The 25,705-nt window shown below is 40.4% G+C and overlaps 2 protein-coding genes across 3 annotated transcripts in view; both read right to left on the bottom strand.

Moving 5' to 3' along the window:
• mark2b (MAP/microtubule affinity-regulating kinase 2b) overlaps nt 1–11,089 on the bottom strand; it is a 56,441-nt gene extending 45,352 nt beyond the window's left edge. The window contains 1 exon segment of the mRNA XM_040141247.1: nt 9,768–11,089. Coding sequence (XP_039997181.1) covers nt 9,768–9,818 — 51 coding nt within the window. The 5' untranslated portion in view covers nt 9,819–11,089.
• A 7,140-nt stretch (nt 11,090–18,229) lies between these two features.
• LOC120797103 (kelch repeat-containing protein) lies at nt 18,230–24,442 on the bottom strand. Of its 2 annotated transcripts, none has more exons than XM_040140395.1 (13): nt 24,156–24,442; nt 23,656–23,817; nt 23,391–23,472; nt 22,992–23,051; nt 22,453–22,684; nt 22,010–22,111; nt 21,535–21,666; nt 21,240–21,427; nt 20,908–21,104; nt 20,683–20,777; nt 20,452–20,506; nt 20,098–20,195; nt 18,230–19,499 (listed from the first exon to the last, which is right to left on the bottom strand). In XM_040140395.1, the coding sequence occupies exons 1-13, from the start codon at nt 24,215–24,217 to the stop codon at nt 19,261–19,263; spliced, it is 1,704 nt and encodes a 567-aa protein (XP_039996329.1). In that variant the 5' UTR covers nt 24,218–24,442; the 3' UTR covers nt 18,230–19,260. The 2 variants fall into 2 exon arrangements, with proteins under 2 accessions (XP_039996329.1, XP_039996330.1); XM_040140396.1 differs by having other exon boundaries at nt 18,231–19,499; nt 22,010–22,108; nt 24,156–24,441.
• Between the last annotated feature and the right edge of the window lie 1,263 nt (nt 24,443–25,705).

The raw sequence follows: 25,705 nt of genomic DNA, 5'->3' as shown, positions 1-25,705 counted from the left end.
CGCATACACACACACACGCATACGCACAATTTTTTTTTGCAAAGCATGGAAATAAAATGAAGGAATACAGCACATATTACACTGCACACACAGACAATTTACAGAAAGATATGAATTTGAATACATGTGCTGCTTAATTTCAGTGGGGATCCAATTTTCCACAAAGCAAAAAAATTTTTATGTAATGAAAAATTTAAATCTTAAGGCATACAGCCTATAATTGATTTATCTAACCTAAACTTCTCAAAGAGAACCAGAGTTCAAGTTTCTTTATTGCATTATTGTATATGCAGCATGTATCAGATCTGATGATGTACAGAGGCTCTCATTAGGCCCATTTATGGCTTTGAAAAACAGCAAAAATAGAAACTTTGACTCTCAGTTTCTAACAGTCTTTTGACAATGCAGAACATTGTTTCATCATGCCTGTGTTTCCATAATCAATGATGAAAGCTCTAACCTACTGTTAGGGGCCATTGTAGATGGATATCTAAGGATTTTTTTAACATTTAATGCACCCATTATGGTCTAAAATAGCACCACTTGAATCAAAACCCTGTCTAACCCTAACTATTACATTACAGCTTGTCTGCCAGCAATAACTATACACAAAGCCAAAAAACGTTCAAACCGTTGTGTAAATGTGTGCTTATAGGTGTACTGTGTCCAGCGTCACTGCAGTACAGGACAAAAAGTAATTTAATATTAGTGAACTTCAGAATGTTTCAAATCATAACTTAATCATCTTCTTGCTTGCATCCTCCTTTGTCAGCTCTTCTAAACCTCTGCAAAGCAATATCTAAAATACAGCATAGCTAGCATATGTATCCTGGCTATGCAAACCGCCCACCAGACACAAGTAAATTTGTGAGAGACCCCTTACTTTAGCAAGGTGGTGTCACGCTGGGTCTCAGTTTGCTGAGAATGTAGTGTGTGTGTGTTCTTGAACTGGATTACCCTAACTCCCTAGGTATGTGTATGAGTATATTTGTCCGTCTTTGTGTGTGCGCACGTGCGTGCGCGTGCACACGTGCGTGTGTGTCAAATCAATTCAGAGCTCCTGTTTGCTCTGTTGCTGTCACAGTTGGGACATATTGCACAGTGCTTTCTTGCGTGCCTTTGTTCTGCTGCTATGCAACTCTGTGTGTGTGAGCAGTGCATGTGAACCACCTAGGGATGGGTTCCATTTTGGATCAGATTCCAAGTTGGTAAAATACCGGCATTTGTTAAGCTCTGCAGCCAACGAATCCCTTATCAAATTTTTCGTTCACGTTCGCTGTTTAATTAGTCTCTTTTGCCTCTCTCTCTCTGACAGGACAGGCATCGGCAAAGAAAAAAAAAGACGATGTTGTATACAAATGTGTGATGACTAAGCCACACTGGTAATCAAACATGGCAGACTGGCTTAAATGTTCAAAAGTCACAACTCCAAAATGCAATATTTGTGGGAGGGTATTCGTGATGAATGGGGGAACGACAAGAGCTTTGTTTAAATATTTATCTACTGTCCATCACATTAAAGTTAGAACTGGTGGCATTTTTGGTAACTTGAGAAGGATGAGTGCTCGGCTTCTGCCTTTTGCTAGTGTTACACTTTATTCAATGATCTGTCAGATTCTGTGATGTGTGCAGTGCAACAATAAGCTCGCTTTTAGATAACGTTAAGTGCATTGTGGATGCAAAAGATCAGTTAATTATTTAACTGATATTTACTGAATGCTAAAGTAGAATTAATATTTTCACTGTGTTGTTTTTACTGAAGGCAGCACGGTTGTACAGTGGTTAGAACTGTCGCCTAACACTAAGAACGTTCTGGATTTGACCGGCTGGGGACTTGCTGAGTTGAGTTTGCAGGTTATCCTTGTGCTTGCGTGGGTTTCCTCCCACAGTCCAAAGACATGCTGGTTAGGTTAATTGGCGAATCTAAATTGCCTGTAGGTGTGAATGTGAGCATGAACGGTTTTTCTGTAACTCGCAACCTGTCCAGGGTATACTCGGCCTCTCACCCAATGTCAGCAGGCGCAAGCATAAGTGGGTATAGCTGATGGGTGGATGGATGTTTTTACTTTAGCATTTACGGCTTCTGCAGCTGCACCACAGCCCCCCAGTGAGGAGCAAAATGGGTCAGACGACTACTAATGAATGTCACAGAGTGACAAAATATGTGGTGAAAGCCCAATAACATTTCAGCATACTACAATGTCCATGGTTTGGTTCTTAATTACCATAGTTTCTATTAGTGTCATGCTTGTGTGGTAATTGGTTCTTAGATCACAATTAAAATTACTCACTGTCTTATTAAAATTACCAAATGTGTTATTAAAGTGATTGGAAGAAGGCAGATTCTAAAATATCAAGTTACATCTTTTGTTATAAAGAACAGTTCAAATCTGTTTTGATACTGTGGTGACTGAAATAAAAACATTTTCTTAAATAATGTCTACATTCCCTACAGAACAAACTACTTAAAAAGATTCAATAGGGGACTGGAAAGGAATCAGATTGGATATGCGGATTACGTGCTGGATTCGGATTCGAAAAAAAGGGTATCAAATCCCTTCCCAAAAACAAACCAGAGTGAACCCTTCACAGGGTGGCTGATGTGAAAAGCTGATATATTCATATACAGATTGGTGGAATACAGGTTTTCTCCTAGTGCATATTAGTGAAGCTGGGCTACCACAGTTTGGCTATTTTCCAAGTCATCCTCTACTGGCTTCACTCTTCCTAAGATGCGATGCAGCAGGATCTGAGTGGCCTACCACCTCAGCTAAACTATTTCCTGTGGAAACCCTGAAATAGTGGCTTTGAGAGTAAATGCATGGTATTATGCATTTGTTGGACCACTGAATCACACCAACTAGAAAAGAAAGACTTAGCAAGTAACAACATTTGTTCCATTCGAGAAATACAAACCTAAAAATTTTAACATGGAAAATACCAAAATAAAACTGTGTTACAGGGAGCGAGCTAGTATTAACAACTGATAATTTAGACTTGATGGTGTGCATCAGTACATTTAATTACGCAACTGGGTTCAAAAAGCAAAACTTAATATCTTTTGGGTGTACACTATCAGTCAACGGTGGGAAATCAATAGCCTGATCATGGTGGCTTGTTTATTCCCGGTTTCCACTACGTGATTTGAACCCCAAATAACCTAATTTTGACTCTCTGACTGAATTCCTCAATCAGTGTGACTCAGGAGAAATCAGGAAGTTTTCACCAATGGATGTAGTTAATCCTGCAGGATAAGAGTGGAAAAATAACTGAGAATAAACCCTCAAAACCAAGTTGGGCACCAGTTGGGGTGCCTAAATGCATTTTAAACTAGTTCTGTTTCAAAGACTTATAAGTAGGTAAATCAGGTTGTAGTGTAGGAATCACCAGAACAAATAGCTCTGACACAGACCATCTCAGCCTTAAAAAATGTTTCAATAATAAGCAGCATTACAACAACTTGTGCACAGCACTGGGAGCAAAAACAATAGCAGCTTGAATTTTTGCCACCATCTATTCTTGAATATTTTCTCAGTTCTTAAATTTATTTATTGTCCTTTTCCTAAATATCAAAACAGACTCATTAGATCACGGGAAGAAATCCAAGTATTGACAGTGGACTGACATCAGAAGACTAAACAGAAAGGCCAAATTAGAATCGAAGCATTGAGAGAAATCCACACTCCTTCACCTGAATGACGACAAGCCCTTCAAATCTCAGGTCTACAGTTAGCTGCCACACCTACTCCTCAGCTCAACTGGAAAGGCCTGTTTCTACACTGCTCCCTCATACAGTCCAAAACACACATACAAAGCACTGAACTTCACTGCATTGTCGCTTAAACACCTAGGTAGCAACTGCTTGTCCAATATTTATGTGTCCATTGGAACTCCAGGTATAAATGGCTAACAGAACCCATTAAATCAAAATTTAATTTCACCCCAATTAACAGCTAACTGCAAGTATCTGTGTGTGAGGGAAAAATGAGGGACCGCTAGTGTGTGCGCGCTGGCAAGAAAAAAAATGTGAATCTGATGGAGTGAATGAGTGTGTGTGTGTGTGTGTGTGTGTGTGTGTGTGTGTGTGTGTGTGTGTGTGTGTGTGTGTGTGTGTGTGTGTGTGTGTATGTTTGAGGCAGGTTTTCTGTTGCTAGGGCCCTGGCTAGCTTTGTCTTTCTGTTCATCTGCCTAGTGACTGGTCTGGTAAGGAGAGAGACCTAATTTATGGTTTCCTGGGCGTAACAACAACGTGTACATGTGTGTGTGCTTGTGTGCTATAGATCGCTAACAAGATGACTCACTCAAGAGGAGCATGAATGAACGACAGGCAAAAAGGTGAACACTGGAATAATAAAAACATGTCTTCACCAAAATACTTCAATACGTCAACGCACTCAAACATTCAGTGCTTCTCTCTCATCTGTATTGAATTTCCACCTCAACAGCTTGCCAGGAGATTCTCTGCCAGGCTTTCTCCCTCCCAAGATGTCAGGTGAAATGCATCAAACTGTGCTCAGCTACACTCATATTTTCCAAAACTGTGTTTGCTTAGCACCTAGCATCTCTCCAGGCAAATCGAATTCGGCATTCCAAAAATGGCAGAAAAATGGGGAAAATGCAGGAATAGAATCAAAAGCCATTTGACAATAGCCCGGCAAATTCTAAGTACTACTTAATTATTGAATTACACGAATCATAAGCATACTATTAGTGATTTCTCATGCCTCACTTCTGATGTATTGATTAACTGCTCTGGAGAGCCCTACAATACACTGTAATGGTCCTCCAATCCCCCAGGAATCCCACAGAACCCATCCCCATTTTTCCTGCTTGAAGCAGCATACAAGCCGGACACTGCTCAGTAAGTAGCAGTAGGTTTACAATTGTCAGCTGAATTATAGACAAGTCATTAATTTAGTTTAAAAACTTCAATAAAAGGGAACAATCTGGCTTCCTCTCTTTTTTACATTTATGGTGAACTTTTCCTTGCCTTTACTGATGGAGCAAGGTTCGTGGTGCCATTTGAAAGCCTTTTATGCCTTCATATGGACAATCTTGAGATTTGTGCTTTATTTCTTTGATCCTTGTTTTATTAACAGCCACAACAGTGTGGCTGGTATTGTTTTCATCTTGTGAGTCTGTGTGTCTGAGATTCTGTCTGTGTCTGTGTGTTTGTATGTCATCATGGCAAAATGTGGTCCTGGAGACACCTACTGTAGTGGAAACTACCACAGAAGCGGTTTTGAGTACTTTGGCAGGTGTTTATATGCCTGTGTCTGTCTGTCTGCCCGTCTGTCTGTCCGTCCGTGGACAGATTTTGTCACCGTGATAGCATCACAACTGTTAAAGATACAGTCAAAAAAAAAAAACTTTACAGGTGTGTAGTTAAGATTAAAATAAAGGCCAAGTTCATGGGTGTGGTTCGACCAATGAGAACTGATTACTCATGTAATAATGTAGTAATGACTACTGAGTACTCATCGGTCGGAATGTCAAATGTTGAAAGGCCTAGTGGCTGGTATGATCCCACCGCAAGATGGTCTCAAGTTTCCATTGGGGATACAGGGTCCTGTATAATTAAACCTTGGGTAAACCCAATATAACTTTAAAATCAATTCCTAAATGTAATTTACTTAGTTTCTAGTTTTCCCTACATGACTTCTACAACAAGGAAATGTCTGACTTGGAAAAATTAATGGTTTAAATCCATCACACCTCAATGTGGGGAGGATCCAGCTTGCTTGGTTAGTGAACAACTACCCAAACAATGAAATGGAGGATGAAGTAACAATTGAAGAGGCAGACCAGTATTTCTAGCTGCATTAGTCTCTTTTCAGAGGACGTGGCTAAATGAATAGACAGGGAACATTGTAAAACAGGAAATCAGACAATCAAGTGATCATGTCTGGGGAAGTGCACAAAGAGTAAAAACTATAGCAAACATTTCGAGGACATAGGTGTTGCAGGACCCCATTTTGAACAAATGTGCTGCAATAATTCAATATAAAAGAATTTCTGACACAAAATATATATTCTGCTTTGTATTTTTAATCCACCTGCTTTATTACTGGATTATGTATAAATTCCAGGTTTTCAGACTGTTGTCACACTGATAAGAATGCCATATTCAAATAGGTTCCTCTAACAGCCATTACCAAATCTTGTGTAACTTGGCAGCATGTCAGATCAAAGCCACTCAACGTATCTGCCATTTCACACCGTCAGAAAGATGTCTCAAGTCACTTCTCTGCATCTGACAGCTCTCTTACGACATGTGCCCAGCAACTGTTTATGATGACAGGATGGTAGTCTGTCTCGATCAGTAACTTACTCCACAAACCCCCCAGACTTTTAGAACCATTAACTTACAGCTTAGTTTCCCAGTCACGTGTAAAAAGGGCTTGCACGCTTTCCAAGTGAAGTAAATCACCATTAGGCTAACTTGATGTAAAATATTAAATTAAACAGCTTGTCCATTCCAGTGAAGCAGTCTTTTTGCAGTAGCAAGTTGAGAATGAGAGAATATCTGCTTTTACCAAATCCACCGACTAATCGGATCAAAATATACACTCTCTGTGACAGCAACAGATGCAGTCATGCCAACACTCAGTCCCTCCTCATTGTCGGTGCCATTTTGTCCTGTATCTTGAGACCCGACACCAAAGGCTTTCTATACATGGCCTTTAAAACAGACTGTGTTTGAGTGGACATATCCATCCATGACCTTTTGCCTAAAAACCCAGTTAAGGTCTTGCCATGACCACAAACTCTTTTCTTTCACTCCTAAATCCTCTCTAGATGCTGGGGGATGAGTAAAGGCCCATACGGCCCAACAACAGCACTAACGCAAAACAACACATGGGGCTGTGTTGGTACAGGTGTGTTGCTGAAGGGTACATAAGCAGGGCCTACCAGGAAGTTCAGTTTGAGGGTTATTTATCACCAAGATACTGCACTTTATACTCTTATGAACTTTAGTGTACAGCTGTGACAAGTTATTACAGCAGCAGGATATCTCCTTTCCGTCTTCATGTGCTTGGTGGCACAATGCTGCACACTACACACTAGAAAATATTCTACCAGATATGTACCATTGCAAGTATTTGATTGGCCACTGTAGTGTGTTGTTGGATAATGTTCCACTGTGCTGTGGTCAAAGTAGAGCCAGGCCTAACTTTTTTGATATATTACTGTTTTTATTTGCCAAGGCCCTCTGCAGAGGCCAACACAGTGGTTTCATTGAATTCAATGAGGAAGTCCGCTCATATTGAAGGTTAATACTTGAGTTTGTTTAAGCTTGTGTTATACCAATATACTCAAAACACCGCAGACTTTGACTATGACATCAACCTTAAAAACCCCTCTAGAATTGGATAGGCCTCTTATGTATGTATGTATATGTGCGTGTGTGTGTGTGTGTGTGTAAGCCACAGTCAAAGACTTATATAATCAACAGAATCGTTTCTGACCTCTGTTCCAGGTAAGGGTGTAGCCAAGTAAGAATATGTAAGTTCTACTCTGTGTGTGTGGATATTTGTGCCTACACCTACCTACCTACCTACCGACCAGTCTAGCTGTTGATTTGCGATCATGGTATCAACAAACAACTTCCGTCAGCATTTTATTTGTACAAGAAGCAATGACAGACAAAATCTTTGAACCTTCGAGTCTCCAACACCAAGAGGTTGTCCTGTTGACTGATGAGAGCAGATCTGCAGTCTGTTTGGCTTTACAGCTGCCATTTACACACCTGGATTAGGATTTCAATGTTACAGGTACAAAACTTTTTGACAGTGGATGCAGCTCTTGCCACAGGTGGGGGGGAATAAATAAATTTAAAAAATTTTTTTTTTAAAACTCCCCCTACGTTTTTATTATTTTATAATTCTTTAATAACCACTATGAAACCACTGTTATGAACTAATTTTTCACAAACATTTTAGCCAAATGCTTTTCATGTGTGTAAAATTGCTCTACTTATGTTTCTACACTCATCAAAGCTACTGCCCAACTGCTACAACAATCTATCACCGCAGCTGCATTAATATACCTATACATACTCAAGCAACACAAATATAGAAATGGGTTAAGCTTCACGCACGCACTGACATCATGTACTCTCTACACTGTCAGGATGTAGACGTACAAATTTTTCCATTCAATGCTCATAGATTTTTCATTTAAGGAGACGCATACCACATGATGCTTGTCAACAGCTGCCCAAGTAATGCAAGTCATGGTCTATATAGGAAACTATAATGGTTTTCATGTGCGCATGTGTGGCTTCGTCATAATTACAGTGAATCTACATATTAAACTGTCTACAATATTAAGACAGATGCCGTAGTCTTGGAAGCAGGGGCTTTGTTCCTGTCTTTTAATTGTAATTTAGAGTGCACAGCCAAGGGTTTTTTTTGTCTTTTAAACTTTTAAAGCATGCTACCAAAGCTTTTCTGTAGTCAACTGGATGGAAACATGAAACACATGATCTATCTGAATCTCCTGCTCTAAAAATCCTTTGAAATTTTGACACATGTATTGATGAAATAGTATTTATAGTTTGTTTAGAAGCCCTATGACCTCTAGATAGGGGTCAGTAGTTTTAGGGCAAAGGAGGATGTGTGTTGTTTCTAAGTGCCTTCAATATCCCCTGAACCCAGAAATGACAGTTCCAACTTAACATCTGGGAGCCAATTTTAATAATACTTCTAAATTTAAGTCTACATCTGTTCCAGGAGCGCTCTGAACCGCTTTGAGTACAATTTATTTATTAATCACTGAACAATATGTTGCATTCCTTAAAAGTTTGCAATTGTACCAAAGACTTTAAAACCATTTTCTACAGTCACACAGCCACCAATGCTTGTTCAAAAAACAAACACTTACATATTTCTAAGTGCTATATGAAGGCAACTGGACTTCAGGTTCTAACCTCAAGAAAGTCCAGAAAGTTCTAACCTCAAGAACCCCAAGCAAGTCCAGTTGCCTTCGTATAGCACTTAGAATACCATGACCTGGATGACTGAGAATCTTCACAAACAACACTTACATAGTGCTTCTAGCTTTGCAGTATTTTCAAAATTCCCGTGTCAAGACTGTCCAGCACAAACACAATACATCAACTTTCTCTTCCGAGGGACCATCATTGCAGGAGATTTTAAGCCCATACTTGCACTACAGAAGTTTTAAATCAATATTATAATTTAAAAAACATTCACACAATGTATTACATTTTCATCAAAAGACACCCTGCTTTTTCTCTAAGAAAAAGCGGACTTCTCAAACACTACTAGATTGTATTTTTTTACAATGGATTATTAATGTAGGTACATAAAGAAGACCTCACAATATTGCACTATAGTGAGCTAATGATCCATCAGGCTAATATGTGAACGCTAGGCTTCTGCACCCTCAACAATATAAAATTCATGTGGAATCTGATGACAGGGATGTCTCCATTGCAACAGGTCACATTGATGTAATGTCAAGCAGGAGGACATGCTCCAACACACAGACTAAACAGACACCTAAATTTGTTCTCCTATTCCGCAAGGAATGGGAAATCCAGTGAGAGTGCGTAGGCAAGCTGGTGAATCACTGCTGTGTGGCAAAGACAACAGAGAAAAAGCAAAGAGATAACCAGAGACTGTGGAAGGCCAAACAAGGCCTCTCTCAAAAGCAGATAAAAATTTCATACTCAGGCAGATTTCTGGGTAAATATTAACTATAACAATATTTGGATGAATTATTTTAGAGGTACGTCTTACCTGCCCGGTCGAATTTTCAATTACTTGCACCATTGGGGTCCTTGTTGACATTTTTGAAAGACTTGGGGTTGCCAAAAAGGGGAAAGGAACTGTGAAACAAGAACGACTCTTCAGTGTCTATTGTGCATTTAAAACTTGGGTAGCTGGTGGTAGAGGGAAATTACCGACAGATGTCCAGTGCTAGCCAGCTAGCAGCACGACAAATAGCCCGTGAATCAACAAGTTGAATCCCACATCAGCGGCTAGCCGAGATAGCCAGCTAGCTAGAAACTAGCTAGCAGCAACCGTACGTCCCATGTTTGTCAACAAGCACAAAGCAGGAAAATGCAGATGTCTTCTTCAGTTTCGGTTTTGGTGTAACAACACTCAGTTCCCGATTAGCATTTATCAGCGTCGATGGTGGTGAGCGAGCTAACAACCTGATGCTGTGACGTTTGGCCAGCTAGCTACTTGGGCTAGCTTGAAGAAAAGTTGGGCAATGGTTGTACTGAACAAGACAAGGTTCAATTAGGTAGCTAACATGCTAACCTGTAAGGCTGCTAACTAACGCCTGAGGAAGCCCCGACTGTCGCCGAAATCTACGACAAATGTATATCCAGCGTCGTTTTCATAACGCAGTTTCGTCGTCTATCTTTCTCTTGTTGTAGCTGAGATGTTTCCTTTCAGATTTGAATCCAGGTCCGGTGTCTACAAACTTTCAGGCCAAAGTTATTCCCGATGAGGTCTCGACCTTCCCAACTCAAACAAAACAATTTGAAATGTTCCCAGCGAGAAATCCAGGGTAGGGTATCCGAAAAATTAAAAGCAGCACCATGTAAAATGGTCACATGGCAGGTGAGAAACACGAATTAATTTGTTGCGCTAGCTAACTGGCTGGCCGATATTAGCCCATGTAGCTAGCTAATTTAGTGTTCTTCCGAAGCAGAGCTAGCTAGTTAGCTTATCCTCCAGCGGCCGCAGCGGCAGTGCCTGCCACAGAGCAACCCACAAAACTCAAAATCCACGGAAATCACCGGCGCTCTTCCTTCTGTTGCGTGATTGGAATAAGGTCGTTCACCACTGCTGCACTGCAGTGTGGCGATATACCAGTTCGTCCTGTCGGTACACCGACTGCTATTATTCCTGTGACCAGCCGATAGAAGGAGGAATCATCAAGTTGTAAAAATCCATTATCGGTGAACTGGGGTTTTTCTTGTTCGAAGGTGCGTGCCACAGGCGACAGGGGGAGAGAGGCGAGGAGCTGCGCCCGAATGCAGTCTATGCGCACGATCTTGCCCTGATACCGGAACAAGCTCGCGGCAACATGGCTGCTTGCACCACGACTGAAGGAAGAGGATTGGGGAGGATTGGGGAGGGAGGGGGTTCGTTCGGTGCTCGGCTCTACTCGGCTTTGTCCGAGCCTCTACTGGTGACCGCGATTCTGCCAGGTTGGTAAATGACAGGTGCGGTGTCACCAGGGATTCTGTATTTACCAGGAACAGCTCCTGCATTTCATTGTGCCACGGGATCCCTTCACAACTGAAACATACTCCCTCAGGAATATGGGAATATATTTTTCGTAAACATAGTTTACTGAAGATAAATCCCCGGGGGTCACAAACCCCCTAAATTCACTTGTTTGGCAGCTGTGTTTTTATATTTGCAAATTCATATCATCTAAGTACAATATCATCTGGGTCGTGCATTATTACTTAATCTTGTGGCCCTATCTTGTAGAGGGGCCTTGTGTCCATATCTAGTTGTAAATTGTTACCCTGGGGCCCCCAAACAAGTGAATCCATGCCTGTTATAATAATAATAATAATAATAAATAAAACCCGTAGTAAATTTGACAGACTGATGTTACATGTAAATAACAACAACAAAAAAATGTTCATTTTGAAATGTTCTTGTGTAGCAATGCTGTTGCTAGTGGAGTGGGAAATGGTGATGGTTCCAGGGGCAAACTGCTGGAGAGTGCCCGCATCCCAGGGGACTCAAGAGGCTTTCAATGAGGCTCGAATCTAAAAACAACACCCCTGCATATTAGTGCAAGTCTAATAAGAGTTGTTTCATTCACAAAGGTGCATATACACACGTCTTCTTTTTCCTCTCTCCGTATCTCTCTGGAAACTCCAGTTCTGCAGGTGATACTCACGTGATAGCCTCTCAACAGGAGTTGCCAGATATTTCTACAGTGGAGTCACATCCCCGTTTCCTTTCACTTGTCACACACTTAGTTTTTCCCTTTACACCTCAGTGAATTCAGTCCTTCACAAATAATTTTTGAAGCAGCCCACAGTATATCATGGGAGAGGAAAAAAACAAAGAGACAGCTAAATTCTTTTTTTTTTTTTTTCATTAAGCCACACTTGTAAACCACTGTACGAAATGTATGGAGAATATATAGAAAACTTCAACCATTAGGCCTAAAGCTGGCCAACTGGGCATGGCTCGCTATATTTGACTGTCAAATAGTGATTTATCGTCAAGTGCTGCACAAAAGTTTTCAATTTATGTAAGTTACTGAACTTTACAATGTAATGGCTGAAACTTTGTGTAAACATGAAATAAAACTCAAAATTGAAATTAATTTTTCACATTTTCTCTCGAGACAAATTAAAATAACACTTACTAGACCTATAATACAACTCAAAGTGACTGTTCTTGTCCAACTTCAGAAGCTGTTTATAGGGTTATATTCAGGGGTCTTGTGGTGATATAAAGCCATGCTCAAAGACAGGGTAAATTTTTGCTAACACTGGGGATCATCTTGTTTAAGGGTAGTTTAATTATTACATTACAAAATACCTTGTTTTTTTGTTAACTACATAGAATTTGGGAGGAAAACATATATTTCTTCCCAACTGTTTTATATAATTTAACTTTATATATAGTCGAGTTATGCTTGGACACCACAGCTGTAAAAATAGTAATAAGTGTCATTTGTAAAAATGTATCCATGCTATCGGTAAGTGTGACTGTTAGATTCTGACAGCTGGCATAGACATTTCCAAGTTACTTAGCAACAGCCATGGACTGACCAAGATAATATGGCTGCTGTTGGAAGTGTTGATGTCTGAACTCTGTCAGTCAGGAGGTTTGCAGAGACTAGTCACAATACCAAATATTCACCCTTTACACAATGCGAGGATGTTATGGAGCAAATAAAAAAGAAATCAGGAAATGAGGGGGTATGAGAGGCTCGTTAGTAATGACTGGGAGAGAATCCAACTGGCAGGATTTCCCGATGAATCAAGGGAAAAATCACACCCTCGATGATGGAAGGAGTGGACTCAAGGGTATATACGCTTTTACAGGAGACAAACACCTCTGTTTTCAGTGCATGTTCTCAACAGTGTGTCCACAATCATTACTAATCTAGTTACTCTACCAGAGAGAATCGCTGGGCCTTTCTTGTGCCTTATCTATCAGTATACACTTAATCCATATGTTAGTCATTTGAACAGGTCCTCTTTTTCTTTGTCAGCGTATTGGAGCGTGTCCAATTTGATGGTCGAACACATAAGAGTGTACACCAGTAACAAACTGAGCAGCACTTTTTTTTTGAAAAATGTATGAAAACACCACAACCAGTCATGTTAAAAAATTGATAAAATCATGATCACATGAACTCACTGACTCTACAGTTTTTAAGATTTGCCATGAGCTGAGTCTAGTTTGTTGCTGGGGAAAGAAATGTGCTGAAGTGTCGCCATCTGCAGGATGCCTGAATATATTACAGTACAATTTCATACAAATCTATCTATCTATCCAGGTACACAGCAAAAAATATATCCCACAGACTATTTCATGCTGTGAGACCCATAAATATTTGGATGGAACCTAGTTTTTGTTTTTGGCCGCCGTACTCCTATTTTGCTTTTGAAAAGAAATGACACACTGAGTAGGAGGTTGAACTGCAGACTGTTAATTGCAGCTGATGTGAGGGTATTTTAAGCTTCATTGGATGAACATTAAAAAACATACCAGCCTTTTTATCTCCGGTCTCCTATTTAAGGGTGCCAAATGTATCTGACCAGATTGAGACTGTAATAACTGTTGTTTTTAATGTGAAGCCAGAGCTTTTCTCTGTAGAGGCTGGCAACATATGCACATCACCAGAGCTGATACAATATTGTCAGGCTCTCTTTTCCTGCATTTTTGCATTTCAGTTTATTTCCACAAGAATGCACGTCTTACTGTTGGTAATTCTGTGGCAGATTACCGTGATATCCGATTAAAACAACATCCTAGTTTTTTATCACATTGTCACACGTATGATCTAAATGCATTGGAGCATGAATCACCCAGCTTTTACCACTGAATTCACTAGCGGTAAGCCAGTTATTGAGCAAAGTCTGAAAGTAATCCCCCAAAAAATCTAAAGAATTATACAAATTTTGTCAAGCAGAAATGAGCACATAAAAAGGGGTGCTTTGGTGACATTTCTTAAGAATCTGATAATAAAGGCATCTTACTCATGAACTCACAGGTCTTATTTTGTTAAAAGACCCACCTAGAGTTTGAACTTTATTGCACAAAAGTCTTTATCATATTTCTACAGTGTCAGTTTTTTTTTACTCTATTTAGACAAAGTATCTTGAAATTGAATACTGACCCTGATAGTTAATCCTTAGCAGGGAAAAGTGACAAAATGCAATTTTGTATCCCAATAATGATTAATATCATAATGCATTTTCAAAAAAATCCATTGAGAATTTGTAAATACATAAAAAACATTAGGAATATCTGTCTTGTATAATAAAACAAATTAAATACCTGAAAAATTAAATATAAGTATTTCAATACATTAATGCAAATATAATTTAAAGGCCTTGTACATTCACAATTCAATTATTTAATTATTCTGGCCAAATACCCTTTAGCTGGGGATCAACTGCCAAGCAGTTCAGCTGATTTGAAAACACAGAAATGATGATTTGATAAAAACAAATATACCGTAATAAGCAAACAAATAATATTACAAATTGGTAAAAAGTTGAACTTTGAATATTTTTATTCACTCAGTCATTTTAACAATTTCCGTTTTTATGGAATGAATATTGTCAAATAAACACATTTGGAATATAGCAGGTCAGGTCAGTGAAGGGGTATTGGAGCTCATCTGACAGGGCTCTATGGGTACGTCATACATACAGCAGAGGCTAATATACATTTGCACTGCAACGTAGTGAGACAAGATGTGGCGGACATGATGACGAAAAAGGGACAATCCCAAGGAATGCAGGAAGAGGGTAGTTGAGAGCAATGCACAAAAAACATAGACGTAGGGAGTGTACAAAGTATAAGGATCAACTTTTCTTTTGTTAATTCATGGCCTAAGTGTAAAAATCCTTCCTTAACCCCAATTTAGTAGGTGCTGACTCACAGCGTGGGCAAAATTAGTGAAGAAGTATGAAGCAAGGCCAAAAATAGGCTCTTGTACCGACTCTGCTACAGTCACAGTAAGTGCAACACTGTACTTTGGTAATTAAAGAGCTGAAAACTCTAATATAAAAAAAAAACAAATGAATTCAACCACATTCTCTTCAATTATGACAAACGTGATGAGGACTTACTCTGCAGCCCGTTAAGTAGATTGCATATTTTCTGATTTGGAGTGAAAGAATCAAGTGGAAAAGGCATGTATCCACAAGTCTGGAAGGGAAACTGATTTGCTTTTGATTGAATATTTTGAGGTAGCCAGGCTTCCTTTGCATCACCAGAGGAAATGCCACTGAGTAGGTGAAAACATTATCAACTGAGCTTGCCAGACTGTTTCCTCAAAAGAGACATTAATGGTAGAAAATAAACGTGGCCTCTCTTGTTCTTTGACTCACATTTTTCAAGCTTTTTCCATGATTTTCTTTCTATCTTTATTTTGGCTTTCCTGTTTTTGCTGAGGTGACGGAGGTCAAGATCTACTTTCACCAAGATCATGATCATCGTAACCCTCATCTTCATATGAAACAAACTTCTCTTCTATATTACTGTTTCTAACCCTCTGTATACTGACAGGTATTAAAGTCTGGGAGGAGAAATCCTTTATTTATTTAGTTTATTGCCTTAATAGTATCAAATATATTCTTATTGTGACTAAACATAGCGGAATCAGCCCCAAAACACCCATCATAGGTAAGTTTCTAACTAGAATATAATCTCACCATATTGTTTTGGTCTTTTTTATTAAATGATTTCTGTTCTGGGGATGTACATGATAAACACAGGAACACTATTTGTGCCACAGTTGCGTAGAATGTCACCTCCAAGGTATTTACAGTTCTACCCCCAGATTACCAGAAAAAAAAAAAAGTGTCCTCAATGGCAACTACGGCCCTGAGAGCTAGAATGTCCAAAGAACACTTCCTTTAATGTTGGTTTGTACATTATATAAGAGGGAATTTACTGACTTGTGTGAACCTCCTGGTACCAAAAACAAGGCTGTCTGTACTGTATAATTCAATGAAAATATTCAAGTTAAAAAATGGCCACATTCATGACACCCTTATCAGCTATTCAGTGGAAACAAAGATAATCCCTCTTGAGCTCCACTAATCTTTTATTAAAATGTCTCCATTTAGCTCTGGCTCTTTGAAGATAACATCAGTTACTCTGTTAGCCTGACATTAGCCCATGTTAGTGTGTGAGTTACTGGGCCAACAGGGATGTTATTAACGGGCCTCTCTGTGTAAAGTGTCAAACCCGTGTAGCTCTGCAAACAGAATTGGACACTCTCACTACAGAATCAGAGGAGGATTGGTTTTTGAAATCGAGGTAAAGGGGGAGAGACCTAGTAAATTACTCTGCTATCAGCTGAGGCATTCTGCTGAAGCTGCTTAGAGCAGAGATACAAACAGCTCACGGCATAATCTTTGACCAATTTTATATTAATAACCAATTGAAGAGATCCTACACCTCAGAGTCCATTGATAAAACTGAAATAAATGATTTCTTTGAAAAAGTGGAATTCCCAACCATCAGTGAACAAGAAGAAAATCTTGATCAGACTGTAACAGTGAAAGAAATTGAGCAAGCAATCACACATATGAGAAGTGGTAAGGTACCGGGACCTGATGGGTTCAGGTCCCTGGGATCTGAATTTTCTATAATTTTTTTCACAGAAAATTGGCCCGTATCCTAAATGAAGTGTTTACAAGAGCATTTAAAAAGTCATTACTGCCAAGCATGACGGAAGCTATCGTTTCAGTTCTACTTAAAAAGGGCAGGGATCCTCTGAGGTGTGAATCATATGCAGTAGACCTGTAAATCTGCTTTCAAGTGATTATAAGATTCTAACCAAGGCCCCTTGCATTTAGGCTTGATATGGTCAGGAACTCTATAACACATCCTGATCAGACAGGATTCATCTCAGGGTGACAACTTTCCGCTAATTCACACAAATTATTTAACATTCTCTATATGTCTGATGGACCAGTGTCTCCAGAGGTGGTTATCTCTCTTGATGCCCACAAAGCATTTGACTGAAAAGACTATAACTATTTTTTCACAGCTTTAAAGGTTTGGCTTTAGCCCGAATTTTTTACTCTTGGACTGAGATCTTATACGCCTCACCAAAGGCTTGTTTTAGAACAAACAAAATTGTCGACATTCCTATCAATGACCTCAGTAACATGCAAATTTAAAGATTTATTTAAATACAATCTGAAACCAGTGTTGGAGAAGGCCAAACTGGGTCTAAATCGAGTGTTGTCGCTCCTGATCTCTAGCTGGTTGAATAAACTCTGTCAAGATGAACATCTTGCCGCAGTTTTTACCTGTTTCTATCACAAACTCTTTTTTTTTTTTTTTTTTAAAGAATTGGACAAATGTATTTAATCTTTTATCCGCAACAAATCCATCCCAAGGATTCTAAAATCGTATTTGGAAAGACAGATGGCAGGTGGGGGCTGGCATCGCCAAACTTTATACACTATTGTTGAGCTGCCAATATTCACAAGGTGGTTTATTGGGTATCACAATTTTACCATGGTAATGGACCAGTATGGGCTGAGAAGGAGCAGGCTTTGTATAATACAGTGTCTTTAACATCAATGCTACCACTAACGCTCACCTACCTCAGGCACTGTCTCTACTGCCTATTATAGCCAATGCGCTATTCCTCCATCTCTCCTAGACTCCGCCTTCCAATTGTGATTCAGAAAGGGAGTAGGATGTATAAGGGATCTCTATCAATACAATAATTTCATGCGTTTTGAAGAAAAATGACACAACAGTATGACATTCCACACTCCCATTTCTACAGATATCTCTTTGCCCCCTTCCCATCTGCACCAATACGGAGCTGGACAGAGGAATTTCTAGACTGGGATCTTCTCCAGCGATGCCGGACATCTAAACTATACAGTTCAGTTCAAGAAATGGTCTCCCCTTCTTTGGAAGCCGACTAGCAAAGATGGTCCCAGGAATACACAAGATCTGCTCCTGCTGTCGTCAGGATGAAGCCGCACTGTACCATATGTTTTGGAGCTGCCCAATCTTGTACCATTCTGGTCGGCCATCTTTTGAAACATCCTCTAATATCTCTAGTAAGAAGATACAACCAGACCATCCTGAGGTGTTTGCGCTTACAGGTGTGTGTGTGTCCTGGCCACTTGCTGTCGCCTTTCTGACATTATTGGTATGACAGTTAGTGTTGATTCACTGGAAATCTGACAAACCACCATTACACTCTAAATTGGTGGAAAGTGTTTTGACATATCACAAGCTTGAAAAACTTATATACTCCCCAAGGGGTTCAGTAAAGAATTTTTTTTAAAGTCAAATGTTTATTAAGTGCAAAACTGCACAGCACAGGAGCATGAATTGAGATTTTGTCTACTAAATCTCACACACACACACACACACACACACACACACACACACACACACACACACAACTGTTTGGAGATGATATCTTTGAACATAATAAAATAGAGTTTATGCATTTGCAGCTATCCGGAGGCAACTTATTCCATATGGTCAGGGCTAGTGAAAGCTTCAGTTATTCATAAGAGAAAACAACAAATATTTAATGTATCAAAATAAAACTATACATTTTACCTGAGGAAGAACTTGAGAAACTTTAAACTATGTACATTAAAAACAGAAATTAAATCCTTAATGACTTAATCTAAAAGATCAGGGCTTCCATTATAAGAAAGAAAAAAGAAAAAAAAAAAAATCACTTTCAAGGTTTGTTAAAGTAGAAAAGTCTCTTAATCCTTTTTTTGCACTACAGGGGAAATATCTGTAATTATTTATATTTAAATATCTTCTGAGATCTGTATTTAAGAGAATGCCTTGAATGTACATACATAGGCTACTTACATGCATGTTTTCCAAAACTAAAACTGTAAAAACCCTTTAAAAAACATAACTGAAAGAAGGCAGTGATCATTCAACAAAAAGGAAAAGTCAAACTATAGGAATATAAATAATAGAGCAATGTGGGAGCGTTGCAATAGCGCTACATCCAGTCAGGGAGTGAGGATTCACCTCTGACTCACTCTCTTTAAATAGCACTGAGCAGTTCCTCCGCAGCGACAGTTGTCAGGTCAGAGTAGAAGTTGCCCTCGTTGTCTCCCCCTCCAAACACCAGCAGAGTTCTGCTGGCGAAGCCTTCGTCCATATCCGCGTCTTCACCCTCCTCCGCGAAGCAGTGGTGACTGGCTGTATCCATGGTGATGAGGGAGTGCCCTGCCCGGGGCACAGAGAGCTGAGGGAGCGTCACCTCTGTCCATCTGTTGGTGTCTGAACCAACGAAACAAACACAAAAAGTCATGCTTTCAGCAATGTAAAATTCACTATGCATTATTACAATAGTTGTTTTGTTTGGTGTGTTGGTAATGCTAGTACACATGCCACCTTGCCTTATTTGCCCATATCCTACATATGGCCATAATATTGATGCACATTAGCAAAGTGTAGACAGTGTAAGGACAAGTGCTTAAAGGGAATAGTTCAACAAGATGCGAAATACACTTTCTTGCTTCCTTGATGACAATTAGATGAAAAGATCAATACCTCTCTCGTAGCTGTCTGTTAAATATGAAGCTACTGCCAACTAGCTTAGTTTAGCATAAATCCTAGAAACAGAGGGAAACAGCTCCGTGCAAAGGTAACGAAAATGCCAAGCAGACCCTCTCAAGATCACTTATTGACGCATTATATGTGGTTTGGTTAATCGTAAAAACAGTACAAAAATGACAACAATTGTTTCTGATTGTACTAATCAGCTACTTTCTATAAATGCGAAACTACAAAAAGGGTTTCGAGCCGCCTTTCGTGGATGTGGATGTGGATGTGTATGTGTATGTGTGTGTGCCAGTAGCAACAAGCTGCCTCCTACCTATATCAAAGATGAAGGTGTCACTGAGAGCGTTGTTTCCGTTGTAACCTCCGTGGATCAGAAACTTTGTGTCTGAAAGCACAGCACTGCCATGCCAGCTGGAACACACACACAAACTTATGTTCATTATATATTACAAACAAAGTGCTGCATCTATGGAGTGGTATTGTTTGAAATTTCTTGAAACTAGAGTCTTAGTACTGATACCAAAAATTATACTCAATACCTTATTTTGACGGATATTCAAGGCGCACCTGATCAATTATTGACTATTGATTTTGGACACATAGTCAGGGTCAATACCCTGCCTTAGCTGCAACTAGATGTACAGCATTTGTGTGTTTAGTTGTGTACCTTCGAGGAGAGGGGGCTTTCCCCGTTGTTTTCACAGCAGAAAACTCCATCAGACCTAAGAAACAGAAAAACATGTTAAATTTGAATTATGCGATCGATGAAATGCATTTAAACCTGTTTCCAGATGTATGTGCCTTGTGTGTGCGTTGTACAGACAGATATACAGTATGTTTGCATGAAACCAGGACTCTCCTTCATAAATCAGCTGGCCTGTGTATGTGTGTGTCTTACCAAGGTCCAACATGTACATGTCATTGTAGCAGACGGGAGTGTCCCATCCACCAAATACATAGATCTTCCTCTCCTGCATCACACACGCAGAGTGACTGACAAAAAAAAACAAAATGAAGAGGGAGAGTCAAAGAGTTGGACAAAATGATGTGTTTAAAATGTGTGTTTGAAAGAAAGACTGCCAGCCAGACGTGCTGTGATGATATTTGGATCAAGACATCTTACCCTGAGCGGGGGGAGGGTTTGTCGCCTGTCACAATGGGTTCGTACCAGATGGAGAGGTGGGGATCGAAGATGTACAGGGAGTCACTGCAGCCGTCGGGCTCCGGGTTTGGACGAGGAAACACCCCTCCCAGTACGAAGAGTTCACCCCGAAACATACTGCAGCTGTGGTAGGCCAGAGGGGGAACCTTACCTTGAGCCTAAAGGAGTTGAGAGGAGAGGAGGACATGAAGAAGGTGAAGATGAAGCAAAAAATGTCCCCACGGGGTGTGAACTTGTAGAGTTAAATCAAGGTCAACACACACACACACACACACACACACACACACACACACCTCCACCATGGTCCACTTCCAGCTCTGTGTGTCCAGGATGTGAACGTCGTTGAACCATTTCTTGTTTTTGGAGCCTCCGAACACAAAGATCCGCTTTGAGTCGGGGTCATAAACGGCTGTGTGGCCGATCCTGGCTTCAGGGGTCGGACCCTCTGCCAGAGTCTCCGCAGCCATCCAGGACATGTCCTCTGTGGTACAGAGAACACTGACTGTGGCAAAGTCCCATGGGAAACTACAGTCTCCTTTGACAGGAGTTCTGTTGAACTTGATTTTGCATGTGTTTTGCAGGACTGACCTGTGCAGAGCTTCCACATGGGATCTTTGCAGAACTGCATCCTGGCTCCCTGTCCTCCAATCAGAATTGCTGTCTGAGCATCGATGGGACACAGAGTCTGACCCCAGCGACCAGACGGGCTGACCAGCGGGGCTGCAGGAAAACCAATCATTTATCAGCAAATAAGCATATTTTCCAAAAACGTTAAACCTATTGCTTTAATGCTACCCAGTAAGCTCTGACGAACAAATACCTGGATGGGCCTTGGAGTCTGTGTGAGATCCAAGTTTATGTTACATTCATGCACTGAACAACAAGCAGCAGAAGAAAACAAAACAAACAAAAAAAAATCATTCTGTGAACCCAGGTGGGCGATGTGCATCAACGTAGCCCCTGCTGGACTAAAAGGTGAATAAATACGACAAAAACTAAAAATTATACAAAAACAACCAAACAACCAACCAAAATGATATGTAATGTGTAAGCACAAACTCACCAGTCTGTGTGGGAGTCTTGGCCTGCCTACTCTTTGTCCTGGCTGTGCTCGGATGAGGCGCTCTACCCACAATCCCCTGAGCCTCTCGCGCTCCATTAGCTGCAGAAAGGAGATTTGATAGAAGAAACCGTACACAAAGAAATGATTTACTCCTCCACGCTGGGCCGCTGGAGTGTCTTTAGCAGTCATTATCATTAGCAATACCGTTCTGGCTTACACCCTCACGCAGGCATAAAAACTGTGGTCACTTTTGCTATCTCTAGCAAACACACACACAGGTGTTAGGACACCTTTTGGGTCAAATTCCATCCATATAACTCTTATACCTCATGTTTACGTTGATAAATATTATTTTTACTGATTTGGTACACAGTTTTGGAAAAGTAATACAAAGTACAATAATGCCATATGATTCTTCTTACACAGCAGACAGTGGCACTCACCTGCTCCCTTCATCTTCGTTGCATCTCCTCCACTACTGAACAGCTTCTGCCCCCCTTTGGTTTGACCTCGGGCTTTTCGCACAGGTGTGGTCTTCTCCGCGGTGCCATTCGGACATACGTTCTCTTCTTGCCCTCTCTTCGTCACCTTATTCTCCTCACCCTCTTCCTCTGCCGTTCGTCCTCTTTTCCTCTTGCCACTGAGCTCTCGGGCTGCGAGGGGAGCCACGGCGTCCTGGGACAGCACGGCATTCAGTTTAACAAATACTTGTGTGTGTTGGAAACCTGATGAAGTTGTACCCCGTTCTGGGTTGCCTAGAGGCATTGTGGGAAATGTAGGAAAGCACCAAAGTAGACAAGGCTGGTTTGAAAGAAAGTGGACCTATCAATTGAACAAGTGAATAAACTTAATATCACCTATTCAAAATGACTGACAAATAGTATTTGTAAAATACATTTTAAGAATCTGAATGTGGCATTTAGATCCTGATATGTGGCTTATTTTTGATACTATTAGAAACAGTCCATCCTTATCAGATTACCTTTGGTGTGTATTCCTTCACAGCCAGGAGGAGTTCTGGTTCTGACCAATCTGCTTTTGTCTGACGAAAGAAATGTAGAAAATATATACATTAGCCCGAGACTCTGTCCATGAAAAAAAGCCTTAAATTGACTTCTACAATTTAGTTTATACCTTGTTTTATGAAAAACAGAGACAACGGACTTGTCTACCATAACTAAATATTGTTATTGTTATTGTCCTCCCTATGTGAGAGGATTGAATTATAAAACTCATTTTACAGTGTTATATTTCTATATTAACTGTCCAATGGCTTGGCTTTTAGCTGAAACGATAGAGTAAGCATTTCTCATGGCTGTATGTTTTGCCTCTCCCCAGTATTCCCCTTTTGTCCTGAAGCTGGGGGGTGTTTGATATTTACCAGGTTTCCTCCCTCCAGGGCGATGTCCAGTGTGACGCCATCTGTCCATGTCTCCTCTTCCCACTGCTCCCATGAGAGACACCTGGAGGACATCCGACACAGCATTCAAGTGGAAGGTTACCAAATAATCTCAAGTGTTCAGTAACTGTAACTGGGCAGCACCCAGAAAAGGGCACGGCAGACATCTTTCTTTACAGAAATAAGGTCTCATGGTCTCACTCGGGGGGGGGAACAGTCTCTCTGTTCTGAGACAGACTCAACCTACCTGTTGTAAGGGGTTAGTTTGCCGATGGTGACCGGTATCCGGTCCGCACCGTTGAGCTCCGCGTTGACGCAGATCCTCTCCCCCCATGGCCCGCTGCTGAACAGCACCACCTGGCGGACAGTCGGGGGAACGGCAACACACACCCTGCACGACCCATCGGTACTAACACGGGACCAAAAAAAAAGAAAAAGAAAAAGGAATAACATAATATTGATCTCTTGCTATCCCGAAAAAAAGAAGGCAAGGTATGGAAAAGGCAAGTCTTTCACCATAACAGAGAAGCTAACCGACGTATCCCTCTCCGTAAACACGGCTAATATAAGGAGGCGCCAACGAGGAGCAACCGATAAAGGTTTGCGGCATGGGCTTGGTGACCGCTGCCTACAAAAATCGTCATTCTACAAAGCTTGAGCTGCGGTTCAGACACACGAAGGCGTACAGACATCATGTTTCAAGGTCAGCAACCAGCTAACCTTAAAGATTTCAACAGTTATCTTTACCTTAGCAGCCTTTGAGGCGGACCGTTTACGCCGAAGACCGCATAAACTCCAAAGTCATCCATCTTTACGTCTCCCTCCTGCAAAGGCGATTCCTCTCAAAAAACTGCTCCCTCTATCCTCCTTTATCCTGACGCTACTTTAAATATCAAGACAGTGCTAATGCTTATGTCTCGCTCTGTTCAACATCTCCCGCCACCGCTATGTGTACAGTTATCAAACTCCGCGCGAGTTTTGGGTAACAGATTGTGTGCGCATGTTTTGCTGCTGAGAGTATCTGCGCAGGTGGAGTCCTCACTGTCGAATGCACAGACAGCAAGCGAGAGCTCCGCCCGTACGGCATATCCTGATAATTATATCGACTACACTGTAGGGTGCAACCCAAGCGATAAGCCAATCAGAGGCCTGCATTCAGCAGCCCCGTGAGACGTACCAAAAGCTGCGTTCAAAAACACTTTCCCTCTTTTTATTCGGGGTTATACATATCTTGCACGGTTCTATGAATGCGCTGTTATTTTTTTAATTCTTTTATTATGTGTTATTCGATTTTATCTCATTTTAATTAAATTACCATTTTTTTATTCTTTGTATATGAGCCTTTTTTTTTTTTTTTTTTTTACATTTTCTGGAAGGTTTCTTCTATGTCACGCCTTATGTAAAGCATTTTCCCATGTTGTTGAAGGGTCCCATTCAAAGAAACTTGTCCTACCTGTGAGTGAGGACTTTCGAAATACACCTGCAGGAGTGTGGAGAACAAATGCCTATATACCACATATTCAAATGGGATTGGTGTCAGGTAGTTTCTTCAAGAAACAAAAAACAGGATTCACAACAGGCAATAACATCATTGTCATTACATTCCTGATCACAGGGAGCTTCTCACACAGAGGCAAGCAGAATACACACGCCTCTTGACCATTTAACACATACCTGTTAAAACACTATACGGTACGGACCAGAGCTGTAGACTTTAGACTTGGGCTTGAGTCAGACTTAAGGGAGATAAGTGTAATTTAAAAGCAACACTTTGCCGTCTTTACACACAAAGTTCAGTTTGCTCATCATGGGGAGTGCTACTCACCGGCTAACGACAAACATAACGATAAAATAGCATAACACTTTTATATACAGAAGCCTGCAGTGCAGTGATCTATGTTGAGACGATGATGCCAAAGGAATCATCCTTAATAAACATTTGGGAAGAATTTATTTCATTTAATGGTATGTCCCAAAATAAAACGTGTTACTTAATTCACTGCATATAGATTTCAAGTATAGGGCCGTATATATTGTTGTAGTATAGGGTTAACAGGGTATGATATCATTCATTTTGCATCTCTGCCATATAAGGGACAATAACTTTGAACTAATAAGGCCAAAAAGTTGTAGGGCTGGAAATGCTGCAGTGATTTTTTTTTTTTTTTTTTTTTGCAGCATAAATCTGGGAGAAAGTAAAAACTTCTCATTTTCTGTTCAGGGATTTTAAACTATCTGATTACAAAAATCTAGTTCCATCTTGCCTTGACTGCAATTAAGTGGTATAAACATTATTG

Source organism: Xiphias gladius, chromosome 12 (assembly GCF_016859285.1).
Source record: "Xiphias gladius isolate SHS-SW01 ecotype Sanya breed wild chromosome 12, ASM1685928v1, whole genome shotgun sequence".
Lineage (NCBI taxonomy): Eukaryota > Metazoa > Chordata > Actinopteri > Istiophoriformes > Xiphiidae > Xiphias > Xiphias gladius.
This window is presented reverse-complemented; position numbering and strand designations above follow the sequence as displayed.